Source organism: Poecile atricapillus, chromosome 11 (genome assembly GCF_030490865.1).
Source record: "Poecile atricapillus isolate bPoeAtr1 chromosome 11, bPoeAtr1.hap1, whole genome shotgun sequence".
Taxonomy (NCBI): Eukaryota; Metazoa; Chordata; class Aves; order Passeriformes; family Paridae; genus Poecile; species Poecile atricapillus.
The window spans coordinates 6,623,507-6,644,287 of NC_081259.1; the positions used below are offsets into that span (position 1 = coordinate 6,623,507).

Here is a 20,781-nt window from a genome sequence, read left to right on the forward strand (position 1 = left end):
GAAAGCCATCCTGCTTTCTCTGCATTTCTGTTTATCTACTAGAATGCTTTCCATGCCATCTGTAACCAGCAGATTCTTCATGTGTTTTTTGGCTGTTCTTTCTTGCTTGCAACCACAAGCTCTTTATGGCTAAGATTGGGTTAGGTTTTCTTTGGGGTTTGGTTTTTTCTCTTTGGTACAGCTGAGAGTGCATGGGTAAAGCTTTGCAAATAAGGATCAATGTTTCTAAAAATCAAATGTTAAAATGATAAATGAAAAGGTCAGGTGCTGAGATTCAGATAAATTTCAGCAAAGCTTAAACTTGAAGTATATGCCTAACTGAAGTTTACTTAAAATACCTAAAAACTGAAGTTGAAAAGCTTGAAAAAACTCAAGAATTTACAATTGAAATTTATTTAGTGCATGGAGAGGGAAAGGGGTAGGTAGGCCTTCCCAGCTGTGCCACATGGATTAAATACCTCTCAACCTCCTGGTTGTTGCAGTTGTTGGAGGCAAGAGTGATTATTTTTGTTTCTGCCCATTCTGTAGATCTTCTTTCTGATAAAAAAAAATAAAAATCAATATCAATTAATTAATGGGCATCTCTTGAGAGTGTCACTGTGTTTTCTTTCTTACTTCATATGGAGCCAGGCAGCCAGGAGTGGATGCTGGGGAGCTCACAGAAGCTGGGCAGTGAAACCTGCATTTGATGTAAGCCCATTGCCAAAAAGAGCAATCCTGAAGGGGGTATGATGGGAAAATGGAAAAGGCATTTTGGCATTCCTGTCTACATGGTATTCAAAGTTCTTCAGCCTGACAGATTGTGTGTGGGATGGGTTGGCCTGGAGGAACGTTGACCTTCCTGTCAGGTTTGTCCTCACGATACACACTTTGCCTATGATGCCTAGAAGAATAAACCACCTAATTGTGGCCAAATTAAGTGGTAGCTGGGAGTGGTGGATGAAGAGGGTTTATTGCTTTGGCACATGGGGTTTGTATCCCTTCCTGCTGCCTGTGCTTGTTTGTAAACTCTTCAGGGCAGAAACTTCGTTTGCACTGACATTTTTACAGCATCTAACCAGTGGGGCCCTAATTCTGGATGAGGTTTGGAACCACAGTAAAGCAAATAAATGATTGTTTTTCCTTTCTTTCCCTGACATATGTTACCATAGCCAGAGAAATGAAGAGCAGTTATTTATCCTCATCCATGAAATTTTGTGTGAAATAACACAGAAGTTCTCTAGAAGAGACATTAATAAAACTCACTGTATTAATTCTTCAGTGCCTAACAGAGCAGAAAGGTATCTGTCCCATTTTGAGGAGGCTCCATTAGCTTTTTATTTTACTGGCATCTGCAGATCATTATAATGTCTAAAACTACTATTGCCTTGAAGAGCTTGAACCTGGATTTTCATTTGATGTCCTACTTTCCAATTTGCAAATGCAAGGGATTTCAGTGTGTTATCCTGAGGTAGAAAACCTAATATAATTCTAGAAACCTTGCAGTGTAATTGTCTGGATGTATATGGAGCTTGTGATAAACCTACCAGCCACTGAAATTGAAAAGATTTAGATATTTGTGAGAAATACCATAAATGTTTTAAGTCCAGGCAGCTGCCACTGGTACAGAATCTGTGGGCTGCCATGAGGGTGCTGGGTGGGAGCTGGGCAAGGGAGGTGGGATTTATATTTACCTGTTCTTGTTAGTTTGGCTTCCAAGGCAGTTCATGTGCAGTCCAGATCCTGATCTCACAGTAGGGCCAGTTATTCTCACTGCATTCTTCTGTATCTGGTACAGCAAGTTCTTCTTGCCCAAAAAGATAGAAATGGCTTTCTGAGGCTCCGAGCAGGCACTGGCTTGAAGGATGTGCTCCTCTAAATAACAGGAGAAAACAAGGTTTAGCTTCTTGTTTGTTTTTTTGTTTTCCCTCCTCATTTTTATGCTTGAAGTAGTCCAACTTGTTGATTGTATTAGGATCCCTATGTATCTTGGCTTGGTTATGGCCAGTATGATCTGCCTTTTGTTTTTTCTCCTCTTACTGGATTAAAGGTCTTTAAAGTTTTTCAGAGGCTGCTCCCTGCCTTTCCTTTGGTTGGAGAAATTCACTTGTCTACAAACCTAAATTTAGTCCCTTGTTGATGCAGAGTAGTCATTCAGGCTTATCTGTCACTCAGTTTTTCTCCTGTGTTTTTGCCAAAGAACTTCCTAACAAGATAAAATATCTTCCAAACCTGCCTGGCTCCTTGCAAATTAAGTTTGCATCCTTAGAAAAATTGGAATGACATGTGCATTATGAACCAAGGAGTCGCTTTAAGTGACTGATGTAAGGGCCAGCTAGTAAGATAACAGGGGGGAAAATCTTCCTGCAGGAAGTATTCCCACAATTTTTTGACAAGACCCAGTGTTCAGCAGTGTCACCTTATTTCACTGCTGCTACTGTGCTCTTCTCTTGCCAAAAAAGAACCCAGCAAAAACTGTCATGAATTTGAATTCACTAGGAATTAGTCTATAGCAATGAGAAATTCCAAAAATCCATATGTGAGGTAAGCTTGAAGGCTTGGGGTTTTTTTCTGAGCATGGTTTGATTTCTATAAGATACAATAAGTGCTCATGCCTAGGTCATGCTTTTATGCTCCTGTTTAGGACACCCAGGTGCAGAACAGGAGAGAAAGGCTCAGGTGGGTCATGAGGTAGATCAGCAGGGTTTGTGCATTTTTTGGTTTTGTGTCTTTTTTTCATTTTGAGCCCTCAGGAGGACTGGAACTGCCAGGGGCATGGTATAGGGCACAAGTGAAGATTGTTTGCAGAGCTGTTGTTGGAGCTCACCTGCCCAAATGGCAGCTAATGCTACTAATCCCTTCTTTTCCTCAGTAAGTTTTTGTAAGAGCTGAAAATACAGTGAAAACTATCAGGCATAAACATTTTGGGGTGTTCTTCCTGTGTGAAAGGGAATCTCAAGGTTGAAAATAGGTATGAATTGGACTGGATTTAAAACTTTGGCAGAATACTTGTCCATCTACTGGCTGGCTCAGAGGACCTTTTGCAGAGGGGCTGTTTTGATGCACAAGCTTGGCAGGTTGCTCTGGTATTTTAAAGCAACTGGCACAAAAACATGTAAAATAAAAAGAGCATGTGAGGGAGCAAGGCTAGCTGGAATCAGCTAAGAGAATTTAGGCTGTGGTTTAATTTCTGTCTCACTAAAGGCAAACTGTGGGATTTGGAAAGGAGCAAAGTATGAACAAGATCCCACATTTTTTGTGTGAAAAGCAGAGTGGTATTTCATCTATTTTAAAAAGGGCTTGAAGTATTTCAGAGCATTACCAGTTCTGCAGACATGAGTAACAGCAGAAATTCCATTTTTAATTGTTTTGCATTCCTTCATCTTAGGATCCTGGATCTCTTAATACACACATTAAATGAAAACTTAGAGCTTTTGTTTAGAGTGAATATTTTCTGCTGGAGTGGAGGATCTAATGCAAGAGAAATTCTGGTTCAGCTGATTTAAAGCTCAAAATATAAGAAACTTTCACCAGGTTATAGAGAAATTCCAGGGACAAACTGGGAAGAGGAAAGATTCTTGACTAAAATAGCTTTTGCAGAATGGGTAATGGTAGATTTTGATTATGAAGAATGCTAAGGCAGAACCATGAGCATCATATATTCTGTAAGTTTTTCCTTCAGAGCATTTTTGATAGTTTGTTTTCTATGTAGTTTTGAAATGTTTTTTTTAACAAATAATCCAATGAAAGGTGTAAAAAATTACACCAGATTACCTTGGACAAGGTAGTAGTTGGATTTCTTGAGCAGCAGAGAGAACTACAAATACTTATAAATTATTTTTCATGGGGGAACAAGGGAATTGGTGGAAGGATTTCAATTTAGGAATGATAATTGTCATAAAAGGCAGATATGAAGGGAGGATTGCTAGGAGGAAAGATGAACGGAGATGGACATGAAGGGGAAGAGAAAAAGTGCTTATTGGAAAAAGGAATGCGTGAGTGCTAAAGCAACTGGTTTAGAAGTACCTACAATTTTATGAAAAATAGCTTAAACTTGCTTTTTCTTTTTTGTTTCAGTGTTCTGAGGTCATGAAACTTAATCCACAGCAAGCTCCATTGTATGTGAGTACCAATTAAAACTCTTCTTTTCTTCTCCTACTATTCACAAAAAACACTTCCCATCAGCTTTTTGGAGATGCTGCTTCTTTTCTCTTTGGTCCCTAAGGAGTTTATTTGTATTAATTCAGTTGCAAGTGCTCAGTGGTAACGCTCTCAGGTAAGTCACAGAGCTCCTGTGGTTTCCAGCACTGTTTTAAATAGGTTTTGAGGCACGTAATGCTGTCTCTGTGCAGGTATCCCCCACTTCTGTTTTTCCTCCCCAAAGTGTGCTGGGGTGCATGGCTGTGCTCGTGTGACTGGATGTGGTGAGAAGAAATTGCTTGTGTGGAAAATGGGGCATCCCAGTGTGCAGGGCTTGCTCACTGTGATAATATTTTTCTGTTTGGAGTTTAAAACGTGGCAGGGAGCTGGAGGCAGCGAAGGGCTGGGCTGCAGCAGGGTATGGCTTACGTCAGCCTCTCGGAGCTCGTAACCTCCATGGCTCCATTAATAAGGAACAAGCTTCCCCTGGCTCTTGAATAGCAGCTTTGTTGGAGAACATGGGCACTGTCAAATTAGACCTGGATGTGTGGGGGTGTGTGAGCGTGTGGTAAATCTGTGCCAAAGCTGCCAGCCAGGTCTGTAACTGTTTGCTTTCTGCATTGCCTTGCTGTGCTGGGAGCAGGCTGAGCTGCTGGAGCTCGTGGTCCTGCCCACACACCTCGCCAGCCAGGGCAGAGCTGGATGGGAGGATGGAAAATTTGAAGGGAATATTGCTTGCGAATACGGCTTTTAAGGGGAAGGAAGGAGAGACAATCAGGACTGGTGATAGGCCTGGATCTTGGAGGGTGTTGAATGTTGTGAGTAATGGATCGTATTGACCATTAATGCCATGGAGGCTTTCAATTTTGCCTGCCTTTAATTACCAGCTAGAAGTTTGCATTGGAATTTATTCTCTACCCACTGTCCAAAGTCTGTGCTTGAAGCAATCTTAAAATACTACATAGTGTGACCTGATTTTGTGAGAGTGGCTTTCCAGGAGTACACCACATCCTGAATTTTGAAACTAAATGTTGCCTGAATTTTGTTAAATCTCAGGTCTACTGAATATACCTTGACTTTGAAGAAACTTCATTTAAACTTAGGACACATTAAGAGAGAATGGAACTAATGTGCAAATATATGATGAAATTGCTGCAGTAGAATCACATGAATGCTGTACTGCAGAACAAAATTATTCTCATGTCATTTGAACAGTGTATGACTTTGCTAATCTGGAGGCTTTGTTTTCTCAGGCTTATCTACTGAATTAGTTTATTTTCCCACTGTTTTGTATGGGGTTTTATTGAATATGTAATACTGAAGTGGTACACTTAGAAGTCCTCATCCCCACGTGATAGAGAACTGGGCTGAGGTCAAATGTAGCCTGGTGTAAAATAATGATTATATGGCACTTGGTATAGAATTTCTTTGCAGAGCAAATAAATTACATTATTAATACATCAATGACTTCCTTTTCTCTTCTCCTCCCCTGGCCAGGTGTATACACAAATCAGCTCCCTTTCAAAACAAACAAATTTGTTGGTAGCTTAAGGAAATTTGAAAGATCAAGATTTAGTCTTTCTGTTTGCTCTCAGTATAAATGCTTTGTACATTTTAAGATCAGTTTTGTTTTCCATGTATTGCTAATTGACAGCTCATCTGAGAGTTGTTAGGTGCCAGCAGAACACAAAAAATGGGTATTTTCCTGGTATTTCTGCTTTTCTAAAGACAGACATAGCAGTCTTGTGGCCTGGCTGCTGGGAGGTAAATAAAAAAACCTCACCACATTCTCTCTTCAGAGTGATGGCAACTCCATTTTTCAGATATAGGCTCCTAGATCTTGTTTTCAAATTACTGAGAACAGTATCCTGTTAATTCCTACATAAGGAATTTCATCTCTGTAAATGACTGGAAATAACAGGCAATACTGACATGTCAGAGGATTTCCCTATCTTTGTCTACTTTCAGGAGAACATGCTTCTCCCACACTTGACCGTTTTGTTTTTGACACCTTTGCATATTTTACATTCTTTTCTCTTTTAAGCTAATATCTTAGATTAAGGATTATGCAATTTTGTGTATCATTTTACTAAATCTGCCATGAGTTTCATCCTGAAAAATCCTTTAGATCATCTTGCCGTTTTCATCAGCAGCATTACTGAGCTCCTTTTAGGAGGAAAAAGTAAAAAATTATGTCTCCAGTTTCTGGAAGCTAGTTAGTGAGCTAGAGCTTATTTTATCCTATCTGATAATTACCAGATTAATACTTCATAATTAAAAAGAGGGGTTTGAGAAGCTGAGATGTCCAGTGTACTTGGGGCCAAAGTTTTCTGGTTGATGGAAAAAATGGTATTTCCACATACACACCAATAGCGGGATAGAGATTCTTGTATTACTCAAATCAGTGTGCATAAAAGGAAGGAAGACCACCTGTTGTATCCTTCTTGCTACTTTATTTTGGCTGCTTGAACTTCTATTTACCTCTTCTGTAAAAATCATCTGTCTTGCCTCTGAAGAGCTTGGGACCACTGAGAGGTCACAGCCTATAATGAGATTACTGGCCCCTGTAAGTGTGAAGATTAAGAAATAAGGTGGAAAACACATCCTGTAATAATGAGTGTCGTGGTTTTGTGATTCAGTGTCTCATTTAAGCCTTGCCTGATTGTTTCCTTGTTGATGAGGTTGCCAGGAACTGGAGCCGAGCCTTGCTGCAGGTTTGGACTGGGACAGCTGCTCAGCCTATGCTCTGCAAAGAGCTGGCTCCTGTCCCCCAGGAGCATTGGATGTGTGACCCAGAGCTGCTGGTACCTCCTCTAACGAGCTGTTTAAGGAGCTCCCTGGCCCTGCAGCTGGGAGCTGCTCCCAGCAGCGCAGTCATGGGGCTGAGAAGCAGTGCCAGGAGAGATAGGGCAGGGAAGTGTTCCCCAGTTTAGCTCGGGTGCGATAGCGCCGTGCCGGTGCTCGTGTGGGCTGGAGGGCAGGCAGATCCCTCAGCCCTACCACTGCCAGCACGGAATCGTGTTTAGAAAGGACAGTGCGATTTAGAAGAGCCTGTGGCTGAATATTGTGGGGTGAATTTGAAATAAAAATGTTTAAACCCTCTTCTTTAAGATGCATTGATTTCTTCAGCTGCAAAAAAAAGTGCACGTGGCCAGGCAGTGCTTTGGTTATCTGCCTCAGACTGCAGTTGGGAACATCTTTATTGATGCACAGACACTGGATTAAATCCAAAACTAACTTTACTCACATCCCTCTTGTATTTCGGTGCCGTCCTGTTGATATGGGAATTCTTATCGGGCACAGTGTAGTGGATGAAGGACAATGTTTCAGACCTTATTTGTGGTCTGCCTGGGACTTGGTGCTCAGGGAGCCCAGGCTCTCAAAGCTGAAGGACCAAGCTGTTCTGTTTGCTGGCAGGGCTGGGGTGGAACAGGAGGATGGGAGGTGAGAAGTCATGAACTTCAGTTTTGTTTGGTTTTTTTTAAGTGCTTGCAGTGACCTCAGTGATTGTCATCTTTTTATAAAAGTTGTATCTCCGTACCACCAAAAGTCAAAATTTCAGCTTCAGCATTGTAAGGTACTTCCTGGCTCTTGTCACTGTTGTACTGGAATATCCAGATCATCTAGGAGTATGAAAAAAAAGAATTAACAATGCTCTAAACAATGGAAGTTTATTATTAGGTGACCTTTTTATTGTTGTGATTCATTAATTCTGTTTATAGATGAAATTGTTTGCATTAGTCACTTAAACTCCACTGTTGCTAGCATCCATGGCAGAGTGCTTTGCAAATGTGAAGTGTTGATCTTTTTGGAAACACTATCTTTGATTGGGAGTCCAGCAGATTATTCAGCAGGAGATTTAATTACAAAAAGATCAAGGCTCACAAGCCATGTCCTTATTTCTACCCAAACTTTAATAAATATGGAGTACACACGAAGGAATAATCAAGGTCATGTCTTCAGCTGCATGATGTCCTGAAAATCTCCCTTCAAGTGATGTGTGTGGCTTCTCATTTCAGCCTCTGCTGGCTGTGGGGTCTCTATAGAATTATTGATCATTTTTGTAACTCAGTCCTATCTCCTACATCTCTGAAATCAATGTTGGTTTGGGGCTTTGATTTTAGAAAAGTGACCTGAGAGCAGTGTTTGGGTATGGATGTTTTGGAAAAGCACTGGGGTGACATGCAGGGAATGCATTGGGAAACATTAAGCTCATCTACTCTTGATTGCAGCCAAGGTTACAACCTTAGATCTGCCTTTAAGACGGGAATGTTTTTTCATGGTGATAATGATCAGTGGGTGTGAAATGGAAAAGATTAGCAGCTGGAGAAGCATGATGTATTGCTGCAAACTTTTTTTCCTTTTTCTTTTTAGATTAAAAGGAACAAACTTGTTTTAAATCACAGCACTCCTCCTCTGCATGGTTTGTCTAAGGTGTGCCCACGTTATTTGGAGTGACAAACCCAAATGTGTCATAACTGGTGATTGCATGAGAGGGCAAACACTTAATTGATAAAAATGCTGCCATTGACTTTGGTCTTTAATCAGGTCTGTGGATGGAGTCTCTTGTCTAAACTGCCACTTAGGAGCTGTGTAACCTGCAGAGTTTCTCAAGGAGACTTTTTGATAGAGATGAGAGCTCCCACTCCCAAGGCAAAATGTCATGCAGCTTAATGAATTATGAACTTCAAAAGCCTCAGAAAGAATGCATTGACCCTCTCTTAATATAACCTGGGGTTTGGGTACAGTGGGTCCTCCTTTGTTAATGAATGAACTACTCCTGAAAATTTCCCAGTTCGTCCTGCTTTAATCTAAAATTGAAGAAAGGGATAATGCTTGTAATATTCCCCCTCCCACCCCACTTACATGTTCATATAGAATGATGCCCTACTGAAGTGCTCTGTGTATTCCTGAGAAAAATAATTTTAATACCCTCTGATGTTCATGTTTTAAACCCCTCCCCTTCTGAATTAATATTAAAGAATTGAAGAAAAAAGTTCACCATGCAGAGTTTTGAGGCTTGTGGCAGCAGTGTCTGTCCCAAGTGCTGTGGCTCCCCGTGTCCCTGAGTGCAGTGAGGTGTTGTACCTGTGTGTGCCTCACATCTGGCTTGGGATGGCTGAAACCATCTCAGGTGTCACTTGGGCTCTGTTGTGTTCTATATGATTGATGTTCTTCAGAACTCTCTCCGATTAATGATCTTCAGAAATCTCTACCAAGGGGACAAAAGGACAAAATGAAATACCTTTATAGTTCTACAGTGAGATGCTGTCATGAGGTTGGCAGCTGTGGTTAAGTTACTTTTCTACTAAAGCAGAATTTGTTTGCTTAGTGGCATCTATGGTGCCAAAGGCCACTGAGATGACTGAATATCTGAGGTCAGTCCAGCAGAAAAAGTAGAACATACCACACATACTTTTGATGTGGGAATTTCTCATGAAAGTCACTATATAGAAACCCTGTCTTTGTTTCTCTCAAGGTCCTAAGGCGAGAGGACAGCCAGCCTTGATGTTTAGTTCACCTCTGTGGTGAGAGGATCTGATAAACCTCTTGTCTTTTATTTGTTGGGTACTTGATTTTTTTCTTAATGACAAACTAGTTTTCTGCCCCACCTTCAAAATGTCTTTGAGTAATGAATGAGTGGAGGCCTCTGAGCACCTTTTACAAATAAAATATTTGCTTGCATTGCTTGTGGAAGAACCTGCTGCTTGGTTGGTTTTAAGAAAGTCAGCTGGGGCGCCTGAACAAACTGATTTTTTTTAGAGTGGAGTATATTGCAGCTTGTCTGGCTCTGCTTTAATTCTCCAGGCAAAATACTTTCCTCACTAAACTGTGCTTGACCTCATCTTTTAAGTTTTTTGTCACTCAGATCTTTGATTTAGGCTCTTTTCATCCTCCACTTCCCAAACTCTGGTCTGCATCATGCAAGAAGCCATCCCCTCTGTGGAAATGGGTGTCTGGCAGCTGCCAGCTGAGCTCAGCACCATCCCCTGGCAGGCTCCCTGCTGCTTCTGGCTTCTGTCATACCTCAGTGCAGACTTTTGCTCAGTCTGATTATTCTGAGGCTGATTTCTTGTCTTGCTCCTCTTAAGAGAGGTATTCTGTAGCTCATGAGATCTGTGTGATGTTTGCATACGGCTGTTGGTGAAATGGTCACTTTTGTGCATTGGCTGAAAGCAGCTTTGCCTGGAGATGTCAGGTGAGGCTGTCAGACCATCAGTAGCATCTTCCTCCAGGAGAAGCTGTTGCTTAAATTGCAGCTCAGAAGCCTTTTCTCAACCCTTCTTCCATATTGTCTGATACTCAAAGTGCTGGATATGGGTTCAAAGCCCTCCTCCTCTCATTATCTATTTGAACTTTTCTTCTGTGATCCTGTTTTGTGGGTGTGAAAGTGCTGGTAAACAATCAGTCTGGCTTGGAGTCTGGAGCACTTCTCTGAAATTCTGCCCTTAACTCACCACTACTTTGCAGCATTACGTGTGAACTTTAATATGACTTGCAGAAGATGCCAGAGCTGGTACAGCTGGTAAGGGTGGGAAAGCAGAGACAGTGATCTGCTTTTGGGGAGCTGTTAGATTGCTTCCTCCTGTTTTCTGAAACTGCAGAAGGAATCCTTATATTATCACACAGAGTTATATTAGAATTGGGTGAAATAATGTGCATGTCTTCTTGGGCTCTGTGTTTGGGATTCATTATTTCTTGTGGTAGCTGATGAGCTGGGAGTACCTGGACAGACACAAGAGATGATGTCACATCCCCAGCAACACTGACAGTGTTGCCTCCTCTCCTCTCACAAGGAATAAACAATGGAAATCTGCATTTGAGTTTAAGAGAACAAAAATTGTCTTCACCTACTCTTCCACTGTGGGATGTATTCTCATGTTACCTTTAGACTGAAGAAACACATTTCCCATGTCATTCCTCAGGATACGTGTCCCTGCTGTATTTCCTGTAACAAAATGCTGACAGTCATTTTGTTCAGCTAGAGGCAGTTCTGAGAGCAAAGCTGATGTCAGAGCAGTGCTCATGAAGATGTTGATTTCATGAAACCAAAATATTTCACACAGCCTCCCAAACGCCCTGCACTCTGCCTGCAGTACTTCCCATTGCTTCCAAAGGCTGTGTTGGATGTGGTCTCCCTGCAAGTGCTCCTCCTCCACCTGGCTCAATAAAGTAATTCCATATTGTGCTCAAGTGGAAAATAAAAGAATTGTGAACACTGCAGCTCGATGCTGTGCAGTGCCATCAAGTGGCAGTTCTGTCGCAGGACACATTTTCAAGGCTGCCCGTGTTTGTATTGATGTTTCAAAGTGTTTCTTTTAAACATTACAAAAGTTTCATCTGTCTGCTGTTGTGGTTGTGCGGCTTACTTCATCAGTAAAGTAATGATTGCAATGGTTTCTGTTCTCTAATGGCAAAAATGTCACTACAAAAAGTGCCTCAGTCATTGCAGTAGCTCCAAGTACTGTAGCTGTGAAAAATTTAAAGACTGGCAAGGATATTTTGCAGCTGGCAGGAAAATGAGTGCTCTGGAACACACTGAGCTGTGTCTCTCTGAAGGTTTTGCTGTACTGTAGAGGAGGCTGAAGTACAAGGAAAAAGCCATCCTTCAGCTCTCTTCTGCTTTTGGGTATTGGTGTTCAAACCTGATTTTTTTTTGTTTTGTTTCTTTAAGACACCTCAAGGCTATTTGTGAAAATACTCCAGTGGTAGGAGATTGCTTCTAATAATATGTCATCATATGTACTTTATCTTCCAGGAATTGTGACTCTCTCCATCTCTGGTGCCAGGAGAGTAGCTGGATTTCTCTTAGTCACTGCACACATTCAGACTGCCTGCTATTGCTTCTAAGCACTGCAATTTTGTTGTTATTGCTAGATGGGCAATTAGTAGGAAATACTATCAATCACTCAAGCAGCTGGTTATAAAATTACCTGGTTTGGTTCTCGTAAGTGTAATGAAGACCAGAAGAGGCTTTAGGATGAGGCCAGAGCAAGACATTCACATCAATTTGGGTGTGTTTTTCTAGGAACTGACTGAAGTAGTTTCCAGAATTTCAGAAAAAAAAGCCTAAAAGTAAGACCAATGCTTGTTGTAGAAACTGAGTGTTACTGGAGGGGACATTCTGCAAAAAAAGAAAATTCCCCCTTTCTTTTGTCTTGTCTTCATGTTCACTGTGACGTTACATGGAGACTTGGATAATTTAAATGTTAACCCCAATGTGTTACTGCTTTTGTGTACCTCCACACCTCCTCCTCCTCTGTACCAGAGCTGTACAGGACTTGTGGTGGAAGGAGCTTGGGGTTACTGTCACTACTTGCTTATTCAGGCCAGAAACTGCACAATTCTTTAAGTGGATAGCCTGGCTAACACTGAACTGCCTGAATAAAGGAAAATTAAACTGTTATTCTGTTTACTGCCAAATTCACCTAAATAATAAATAATAATAAATAATAAAGTTCCCATCACTGTTTTTCCCTGGGTGTTTACATTTAGTACAAAAGGGTGAATGGCACTCTTTTTATCCTTTCTGTTTTTCTCCTTAAGTTTGATTTTGTTGCTAATTTTTCTGTTAATTTTACCATGTTTTTTGTGTATGCTAAAGATGTTTAGAAATGACCTTGGCTGTTTGGTTTTGCAAGGGCTGTCTGTGTACAGCACAGGCTGGCACCGAGCTGATGCACCATGAATGCTCTGAGTGAGTGCTGCAGAGCACGTGGAGCCCCGTGCTAAGGCACTGGTACAGCTAAATTAGCTATTAACAGCCCAAGCTAATAGCCTGCCTGGCTCTGGGCAGCAGAGTGCCATGTCAGGAAGATCTCTGCATGAAGATAAATCATGTGTCTCTTTCAGCACTTAACAAGGTCCTGCTACTTTGATGGATTTCTGCTGGCTTTAGAGATCTCCTTTGAGCTGCATGGATTAATATGTGTGTAATAGTTATAACAGCATCTTGACACTCAATAAAGACTCATCTTGGAGGTGATTGATTTGGAGGCTGACAGAGACATGCTCTGTCAAAGGATGTGGGCCACTAATAATGGATTTCTTGAAGCATACCCCTTTGCACAGGAGGTTGTGCTGCTTGCACTGGTTCAGAATAGGAGATCCACCCCTTGCACTCCTCAAACCTTTTATCTCTTTGAAAACAAATCCTGCTGCAGGATTAAACACCTGGACTGGCTTGGGCTGTGGTTGTGGCTGTGAGAAGGTGTTAATAAATCATCCCTAACAGTGTTGGCTCTGCAGACAGGCAAGTTGAGAGCATCCATGGCATATTTTTTAGCACAGGTTGCACTCAGGATGGGTCCATGAGAGCCAGCTTGGACCTGGAGGTAACAGCTCAGGGCTGTTTATCGTAAATATCCTTGTTTTCCCACAAATTCTTTTTTACCCGAAGAGTCTTGAATAAATGGTCTTTTTACTCTACACTTGTGTCAACATTTTATCCATCAATGTGCTAAGCTAATCTTATTTTTGGACCAAATTCTCTTTCACTTTTGAGGTAAGAAAGTGATGGAGGGTAGAAAGTTATTTTGTCTGTATGTCAGTGTTTGAAGTCATGGCTTTGCGGGTATTATTGGAAGAGGAGATCACTTGGCTGAGTGCAGTGCTAATGAAATATGGAAGGTATCACCTTGATTTGCTCTGTGGGCTGGCAGAAAAATGTGTCCCATCATTCTGCTCTTTTGGTGGCTTGCGGGCAGGACAGAATGGTCTGTGATGGTATTTTCCAAAGAAAGAGATGGTGCTTTGCCAAATCTGGCTTTCTCATCACAGAGGTGCTCAGTATCTGTGCTGTTAACCTGAAACCTTTCTCTGGTAGAAATAATAGCACTGCTGTTAATTTTAAAAGGAAAGAAGGTGTTAGGTCTGGAGATCGATTTTTATTTTTAAAATTTATTTATTTTATTTAAACCACAGGAGTCATTCTTGTTGTCTTCTTTTGTGTGGGTGTTTTGGTTTTTTTTTTATATTAGGAAAATTGCTTCATGCATTAAGATCAAGGAGTTTGAAGTCATTGACTAGGAAAAAGGACACAATCTGCCCCAAAACTTGGCAGATTGCCATTCTATTTATTTCTGGAGTCTTTCCCTGAAGGTTTTATCTGCAGGAGGTTGCAACACTCCACCCCAACGACATCCATCTTTCTCCTCGTTCCTGACCCAGGTCACTGCCTTTATCATGGGGGATATCTCCAGGCGAGGAGGGATTTCTAGAGCTGCTCATGTTCAGACAGATTTCACAGCCCTACCTTTGTTCCTGGGGCCTGGAGTTCTGCAGAATGAGCTGTGTTTGATGTGACTTTTTGGGGTTTTTTTGGTTGCTTTTTTTTTCTCCACTAAGTGCTCCTCTGAGTCAATCCATCGTGGTGAAATTGAGGATGTCTGTAATGATTGCTGTTATCTCACTGTAACAGATACCTCTGACCTCCTCCCGTGGTCCCTTCATTTTCTATCCATGTGCTGGGAGCTTGCAGGATAAATGGCCACATCTGGAAAAGGGGATGGATGTTCCAGGCTGAGGCATTGAGATCCACTGCCAAATTGCCCCATGCCAGGACAGAGGGGAAGGGGTCTCAGCTGGAGTTTTAGGGGTAGGACCCATCCCCAGATTCTGCCCCTCCAATGTGAGCTGTTCATCTGTTAACCTGGGAATAGCAGCCTGGAAGAGTATGCTGGATGTAGGTTATTTTCTTGCCATGGAAGAAGAGCATCCTGTGGTTTTTGGAGCCAGCAGTAATAGTGCTGTGTCACAGCTGACTGGCTGGAACACTTACTCAGACCTGGAAAAACTGGGATCTAAGCCTTTCTCAATCAAAAGGGTTATTCCAGGAGATGAGAGCACTGTCATGTTTGCTATAAAAATTGTTGCCCAAACCCCGATTTCCTTTTTCAGGAACCTGTGTGGCTGTGCATGGTTTTGTTCTGTATAGAGATGTCCATGTGTCCTTTCCAGATGTCATTCTCCAGGGGTTTAAGCACAAGTTTGCACCAACCCAAGTAACCTTAGATGGGAGGGATCTTCCAGAGTACTCAGCTGAGATGTGGGAACTGTCTGGGAGCAAAAGTTTAGCTGCTGATCTTGTTGTGTACTGACAGAGGTAGATGATAATGGATCATCGAGCATCTGAGCAGTTATATTGTACTTTTTTCTTATTTGATGATTTCTGTTACATTTTATAAAAGTGCCTTGCAATTGCCTTTTCCGTGCTCCAGCTGCTTTCAGACTCCTCTGCAGTTCTCAGTTTGAGGTGGAGTTGTCTCAACTTTCCCTTTGATTTTGTCTAGCTTAATTATTGTCAGTGCTGCGCCCTTTCCAAAGAAAACGTCATGTGATTGAAAAGCCAGCTGTTCCTTTAAAAGCCATTTGGATGAAAAGTACTCAGTGTGTTTAGACCACGATTCCCATTTCATTGATGGGGAAATTCAAAGCACAGGGATGTGAAAGGACTTGCCTCGTGCTGGAATTACAGCCCGAGCCTGCGTACTCTGTGTCAAGCACTAGCAGGGGTAAGAGCAAGTCCAACTCCATCTAAAAATTAATAAATAAAGGTACCAAGGAGCCTGAAGTGAAAGAGGAGGAGGACGAAACCACAGCTGTGACTTGGTGCTGTGCTGGGTACAGTGAAGCTCTCCTGGGAGCTGTTTAGGGCTTCCCAGAGGGGAAGAAGCAAAAATGCAATAAAGCGGTGACTCAACAAGGGCCTGATTCATCTTATGAGTAGCGGAAACAAAACAAAACTTGTTCCAATGGCAGTTGTACAGATACTCATCTAATCCAGCCTCTTTAGTAAAGCATCATAGCCCCAAAATCCACAACTCTTAGAAGGAAACACCTTGGGAGAAAAGCTTTCTTTCCTTTGTGTGAATCTCCAACCCATTTAACCCATGGACTTGTCATTCAGCAGGTTTTTGCTGCATGAGGAAACAGCCACAGTTTGCTGTCAATGGCCAGCAGCAATTTTTGCATTTTGCTTTTCTGTGTAGAACAAATTAATGATTACTGGTTGTTGGTGTTTTCTCATTAACAGCAGAATGTTAAGTAACACTTGAGTGCTGCAGTATTGCTGTCTAATGCACACTTAATTTTCATAAGTATTTTTAGATTCTGTGTGTGGAGGTCAGAGTAGGTGGTTAGTGGCTTAAGCAACATTCTTTAAAATTCCCAGTATGAACCATGGGGGGAAAAACCAGCTTAGAAATCAAATGCTTCAGCTACAAAAATACAGCTTGGTTTTTTTTTTTGTCTTTTTTTTCCCCTTCTCTTGTTTATTTTTAGAGATGTTAAAATTTGTTAGCTAGCATGTTAAGAATATTTTTTTTCCATTTTTCAGTCCCTTGTTGACAAGAGTACCTGTTTCTGGTAGAGCTGATATCCCTCAGGGAATCTTCCCTACTGCCAACTAAACTCATGGTTTTCATCATGAAGCCTGGAATTTTGCATTTGCCAGGGCTGTTTTCATGGTCCCAAATGATGACAAATTCCCCCAAACCAGACAGATTTCCAGAGCTTGAAGTGAAAAAGAAAGATGTCTTTATATGCTTACAACAATTATTTATTTTTGGAAGGTGGTTAGTATTTTTGAGGTGATAAGTGATCCTAATTCTTTTAAGCTTAAAGATTTTGCTCACTTTATTGCCACTTCCAAATATTGCTAAGGTCATCTATTAAAACAAAAAAGCCTTTGATGGTAAATAGTCCATTTTAACAGGCTTACTTGGAATTGTTTGTGCCTTGCCTATACACATTCCACACACATTTAACTGCAGTGCTGGAAAAACTGCTGCCTAAAAAGGTGGAGTTGTTCTTATGCCAGCAAATTGTCCTGACAAACAGGTGCCTTGTCTAGATAGTTTTGGGGTTTAGTTTTAATGATGGCATTTGGGTCTTTTTAAAGATAATTGTATTTCTGCTGCCTTAACTAAGCCATAACTTCAGAGAGGGGCCACTCTTAAATCCCTTTCTGTGTTCTCCAGTTTGAAGCTCAAGGTGAGGCTTGGCTTTTGCAGCGTACCTGTCCCGTGGTGAGACAGAGCAGCATTCTCCCTTTGGTTTGGGAAAGGGAATATGTGTAGAGGAAAGAGCCCCATGCACCTTCTTTACATCCTGTTACATCTGAGACCAGGGATTTTTCAGATCCAAACAAGGGACGGGGTGGCCTCTTCCATGAATGGACCAAGATGGAATGTTTTCATTTCCAATGGGCTTTAAGCCAAGTAAATATTAGTCGATCCAAACTAGTTTTGAAATTAAATTATTCTTATTTGTTGGAGCATTCCAGAGAATGGCTTTGATCTGTCTGTACTTTCACCAAAGGGATATTGGCAGGCTGGCCTCCCATTTCTAGCCATTTGGGATGAAAGAAGGGTTATAATAACCACCTTGTGTGGCAGTGATACTGAACAGATGACATTTTTTGGACAATATTAAGTGAATAAAGGTAAACATACTTCAATTAAAATGTTTTTGGAGGCTGAATGCAATAGGGCTGTTGGAAAGTCTTCTATGTGGGTTGCAGGAATTTAGCTGCATTTGTAACTGATTTTCTTTAGCTCCAAAAATCTTGGAAAGAGAGGGTTTGTTCTGTGCGTTATTTCCTTTCCAAATAAATACATTGTTTGAATAACTTAAAAATCAAATTAAAATTGGCAGTGAACAATGAAATTGTCAGTAACTGGGAGGTGTGTTGAAGAAGGGAAGGTGTTTTGCTTCTGAGATCACATCAGCACAGTGACCTGTACCAGGCACAGTGACTGAGTTAGCTCAGGTGACACCTGTAAGTAAACTGAAATGCACAGCAATTAAAGGGCACATTACCAGTCTTAGCAAAGATATTTGGAGATAATTTTAAAATTAAAATAAAAGATCCAATAAATAAGATGCTCAGTGTTCCACAGTGTTTGCTGAAGGATCCTCCAGAAGAGATGGGAGGAGGGTGGTGGAGACCCTCCCACCATGAAGTGCTGCTTAGACACAGCTGAAGAACCTTTTAAATAAATGGTTCTTGATACCAGTTGATGATAATGTGTACTCTCCCATGACTTAAACAATAAATGAACTGAATGAAAATCTAAAGAACAAGTTGGTTGGAAAGATGTGCTCGAGGTTGCTGGTCTGACCACCTTATACCTTCAAAATTAGGTCAGGTATCTAAATAAGTTCAGCTATATGTTTAAATTCCAGCTTAGATTTCAGGTTAGGAGGAACCTCTGGTGTTGAGGTTTCTTACATGTATTTACTATTTTTTCTGTAAATAACTAAATACACAAATTGTCATTTGCAATATTGATGCAAATTAAATTGCTTTTCCCAGAATTGTGAATAGTTGAATGGAAGGACAGGTGTCTTCTCACAAAAACTCTATGTCAATTTGCTTTGATTTCACAAAAATTAGACTTGCTGTACTTGATTTTGGAGTTAAATAAAAGAAAAATCTCTTAACAGATGAAACACTCAGTGTTGTTGGTGAGTGTTCTGAAGTGTCACCTGCATTTTAAATCTGTTTAAGTACTTTGTATGTTCATGCCTTAAGGGAGAAACGGTTTGAACAAAGACAGATATAAAAAACAAAGCACAAAGGGTTTGTAGGTTAAAACTCAAGCTTTTGTTATTTTTGAACATCAGCTCAAATCTGGATCCATTTGCTTGAAATGGAATATTTAGTTTTCAACTCAGCATGTGAACTGGTCATGCTTGAATTTAAAGCTTGATTTATTTCTTTTTGCACCTGTTTTTATTTAAACACTGACTCTATACAAGATAGACTTTTGCTACATGGTTCCTTCCTCCCCAGCTGGAAGTCTGCTCTGATACTATTGCGTGAGACCTTCGTAAAATTTACATTTGTAACTCTGCATTCTCTGAAAATGCAAAATACACTCACTGCTCCATTAGGTTGTGTGGTTTTTTTTGAATTTATGGTTTTCTTTCCTGTGTTACAGCACTGACCCACATATTTGACTTCAAGACCAATGGCTGGCCATGTACTTGCCCTGCAAAATCTTGTTTGTATAAAACAAGGTGCAGTCCTGCCCCTGGCAAGAGGTGCCAGATGGGCTGGATCAGGGGAGAACTGGACATAAACTTGGAGGAGGAAACGTAAAAGGAGAAGAGGGAGACGTGAGGAGGCAGAGCGTGGGAAGCGATGCTAACACGGGACGGATGTACGGGAGGGCCTGGAAGTCTGGGAATTTTCTACAATACTTGTACTTGACAAAGAGAAGGGATGAACTCAGTGATCTTCAGGGGGAGGTTTTAAAGGAAATGACATGTGTATTCTCTTGAATATGCAAATCAGAATTACATAATCTGCAATAACAATAATAATAAAAATATGTTTTCCAGATTTGCAGCTGTAAGCATATGCTCGGTGGGGTGGTGGCAGAGAGCTGGCAGCCACAGCTGCTGTGTAAAACTGGGGCATCCACCTGGTTCTGATCTTGATAGAAAAGGGACAGGAGGTCACATCACAGACTGTTGTTCTCTGTGTCTTGTAGTTTATATAAATTTTTCAGGCTAATAAACGAAGTATGGGGAGACCCCAGAGGCATTTAAAAGCTGTGTAGATGTGGCACTTGGGGACATGGTTTAGTGATGGCTTGACAGTGCTGGGGTAACGGATGGACCTGATGGTCTTGGAGGTCTTTTCCTGCCTAAATGAATCTTTAGGATTTTTTCAGATGAAAATGGGTCATTTAGTTCTGCAGTAACTATAAGCCATCCTCTTTCCCTGCTTTCCCTTCCCCATGGGGTACTGAAATTGGTTCATATTGCCCCCATTCTCTCCTGTGCAGATGTGGGAATTTCAGGTGTATTTACTGTACCCTTTGCTGGGTTAACTGTGGTAACTGTGTGCACCTTTTTTTAATATAATTTTTCCTGAGAGCAAAGATGAGCTAAATGATAAAATATGCTGAGGAGCTGAAGTAAACCCTCCATAATACTAAGCAGGAGAGTTTAACCAACATCATGAGAGGTTTTTTTCCCCTCGAGGCTTGAAGAACTGCAGTATTTGCTAACACACAGAGCTTTTCACCAAGGCATGAGCTTATGGATGAGAGAGAAGAGCTATCTGTACCACCACAGTTACTGTTTCTTTGTAAGGGAAGTGGAAAAAAAATCTCAGTGGATATGAAACTTAGGTATCTTTGTGCATTTATGCATTGTGGATGAGAGGTGTGTTCAGTGATCAAGTTGGATCTATGGTTGCAGTGCTAGCTTGGACAGGGAAATTGTGAGCATTCAAGCAAGAATTAGGGTTTTTTTTCAAATTTCTGAATGTAGAATGTTAGGCCACTATCTCATTTCTGGAGTTTTACCTATCTGTATATGATGGGATATGTCTCTCTCCCTCTCTCTCTCTCTCTCTCTATCTCTATCTGTATATATATATATCTGTGTGTGTGTGAGTACAAAAACCTTTGTGTGGGATGTACAAGTCTTTGTCAGATTTGGTGTGATTTCACTATACTGTTATTTTGAATATACTCTGGAGATTTCCACATGTCTCTTCCTAGAGAAATGTTCAGCATATTTCCTAAATGTTGGCTGGCTTTGTTACTACGGTTGACTTGCATATCTGAATCCTTTGAAAGGAGTGAATGAATGTAGAGTGTGAATCTTGTAGGAAGAGTAGTTTTATTTTAGATGATGCAGTTC

General features: G+C 41.1%; 1 protein-coding gene across 12 annotated transcripts in view; it reads left to right on the plus strand.

The window, feature by feature from the left end:
• The window catches only part of AKAP13 (A-kinase anchoring protein 13), a 207,328-nt gene that overhangs the window by 53,161 nt on the left and 133,386 nt on the right, over positions 1-20,781 (plus strand). For all 12 annotated transcript variants that reach the window (XM_058846593.1, XM_058846592.1, XM_058846596.1 and 9 more), the window contains one exon: positions 4,057-4,101. In XM_058846593.1, coding sequence (XP_058702576.1) covers positions 4,069-4,101 — 33 coding nt within the window. In that variant the 5' untranslated portion in view covers positions 4,057-4,068. The remainder of the gene's footprint in view (positions 1-4,056; positions 4,102-20,781) is intronic.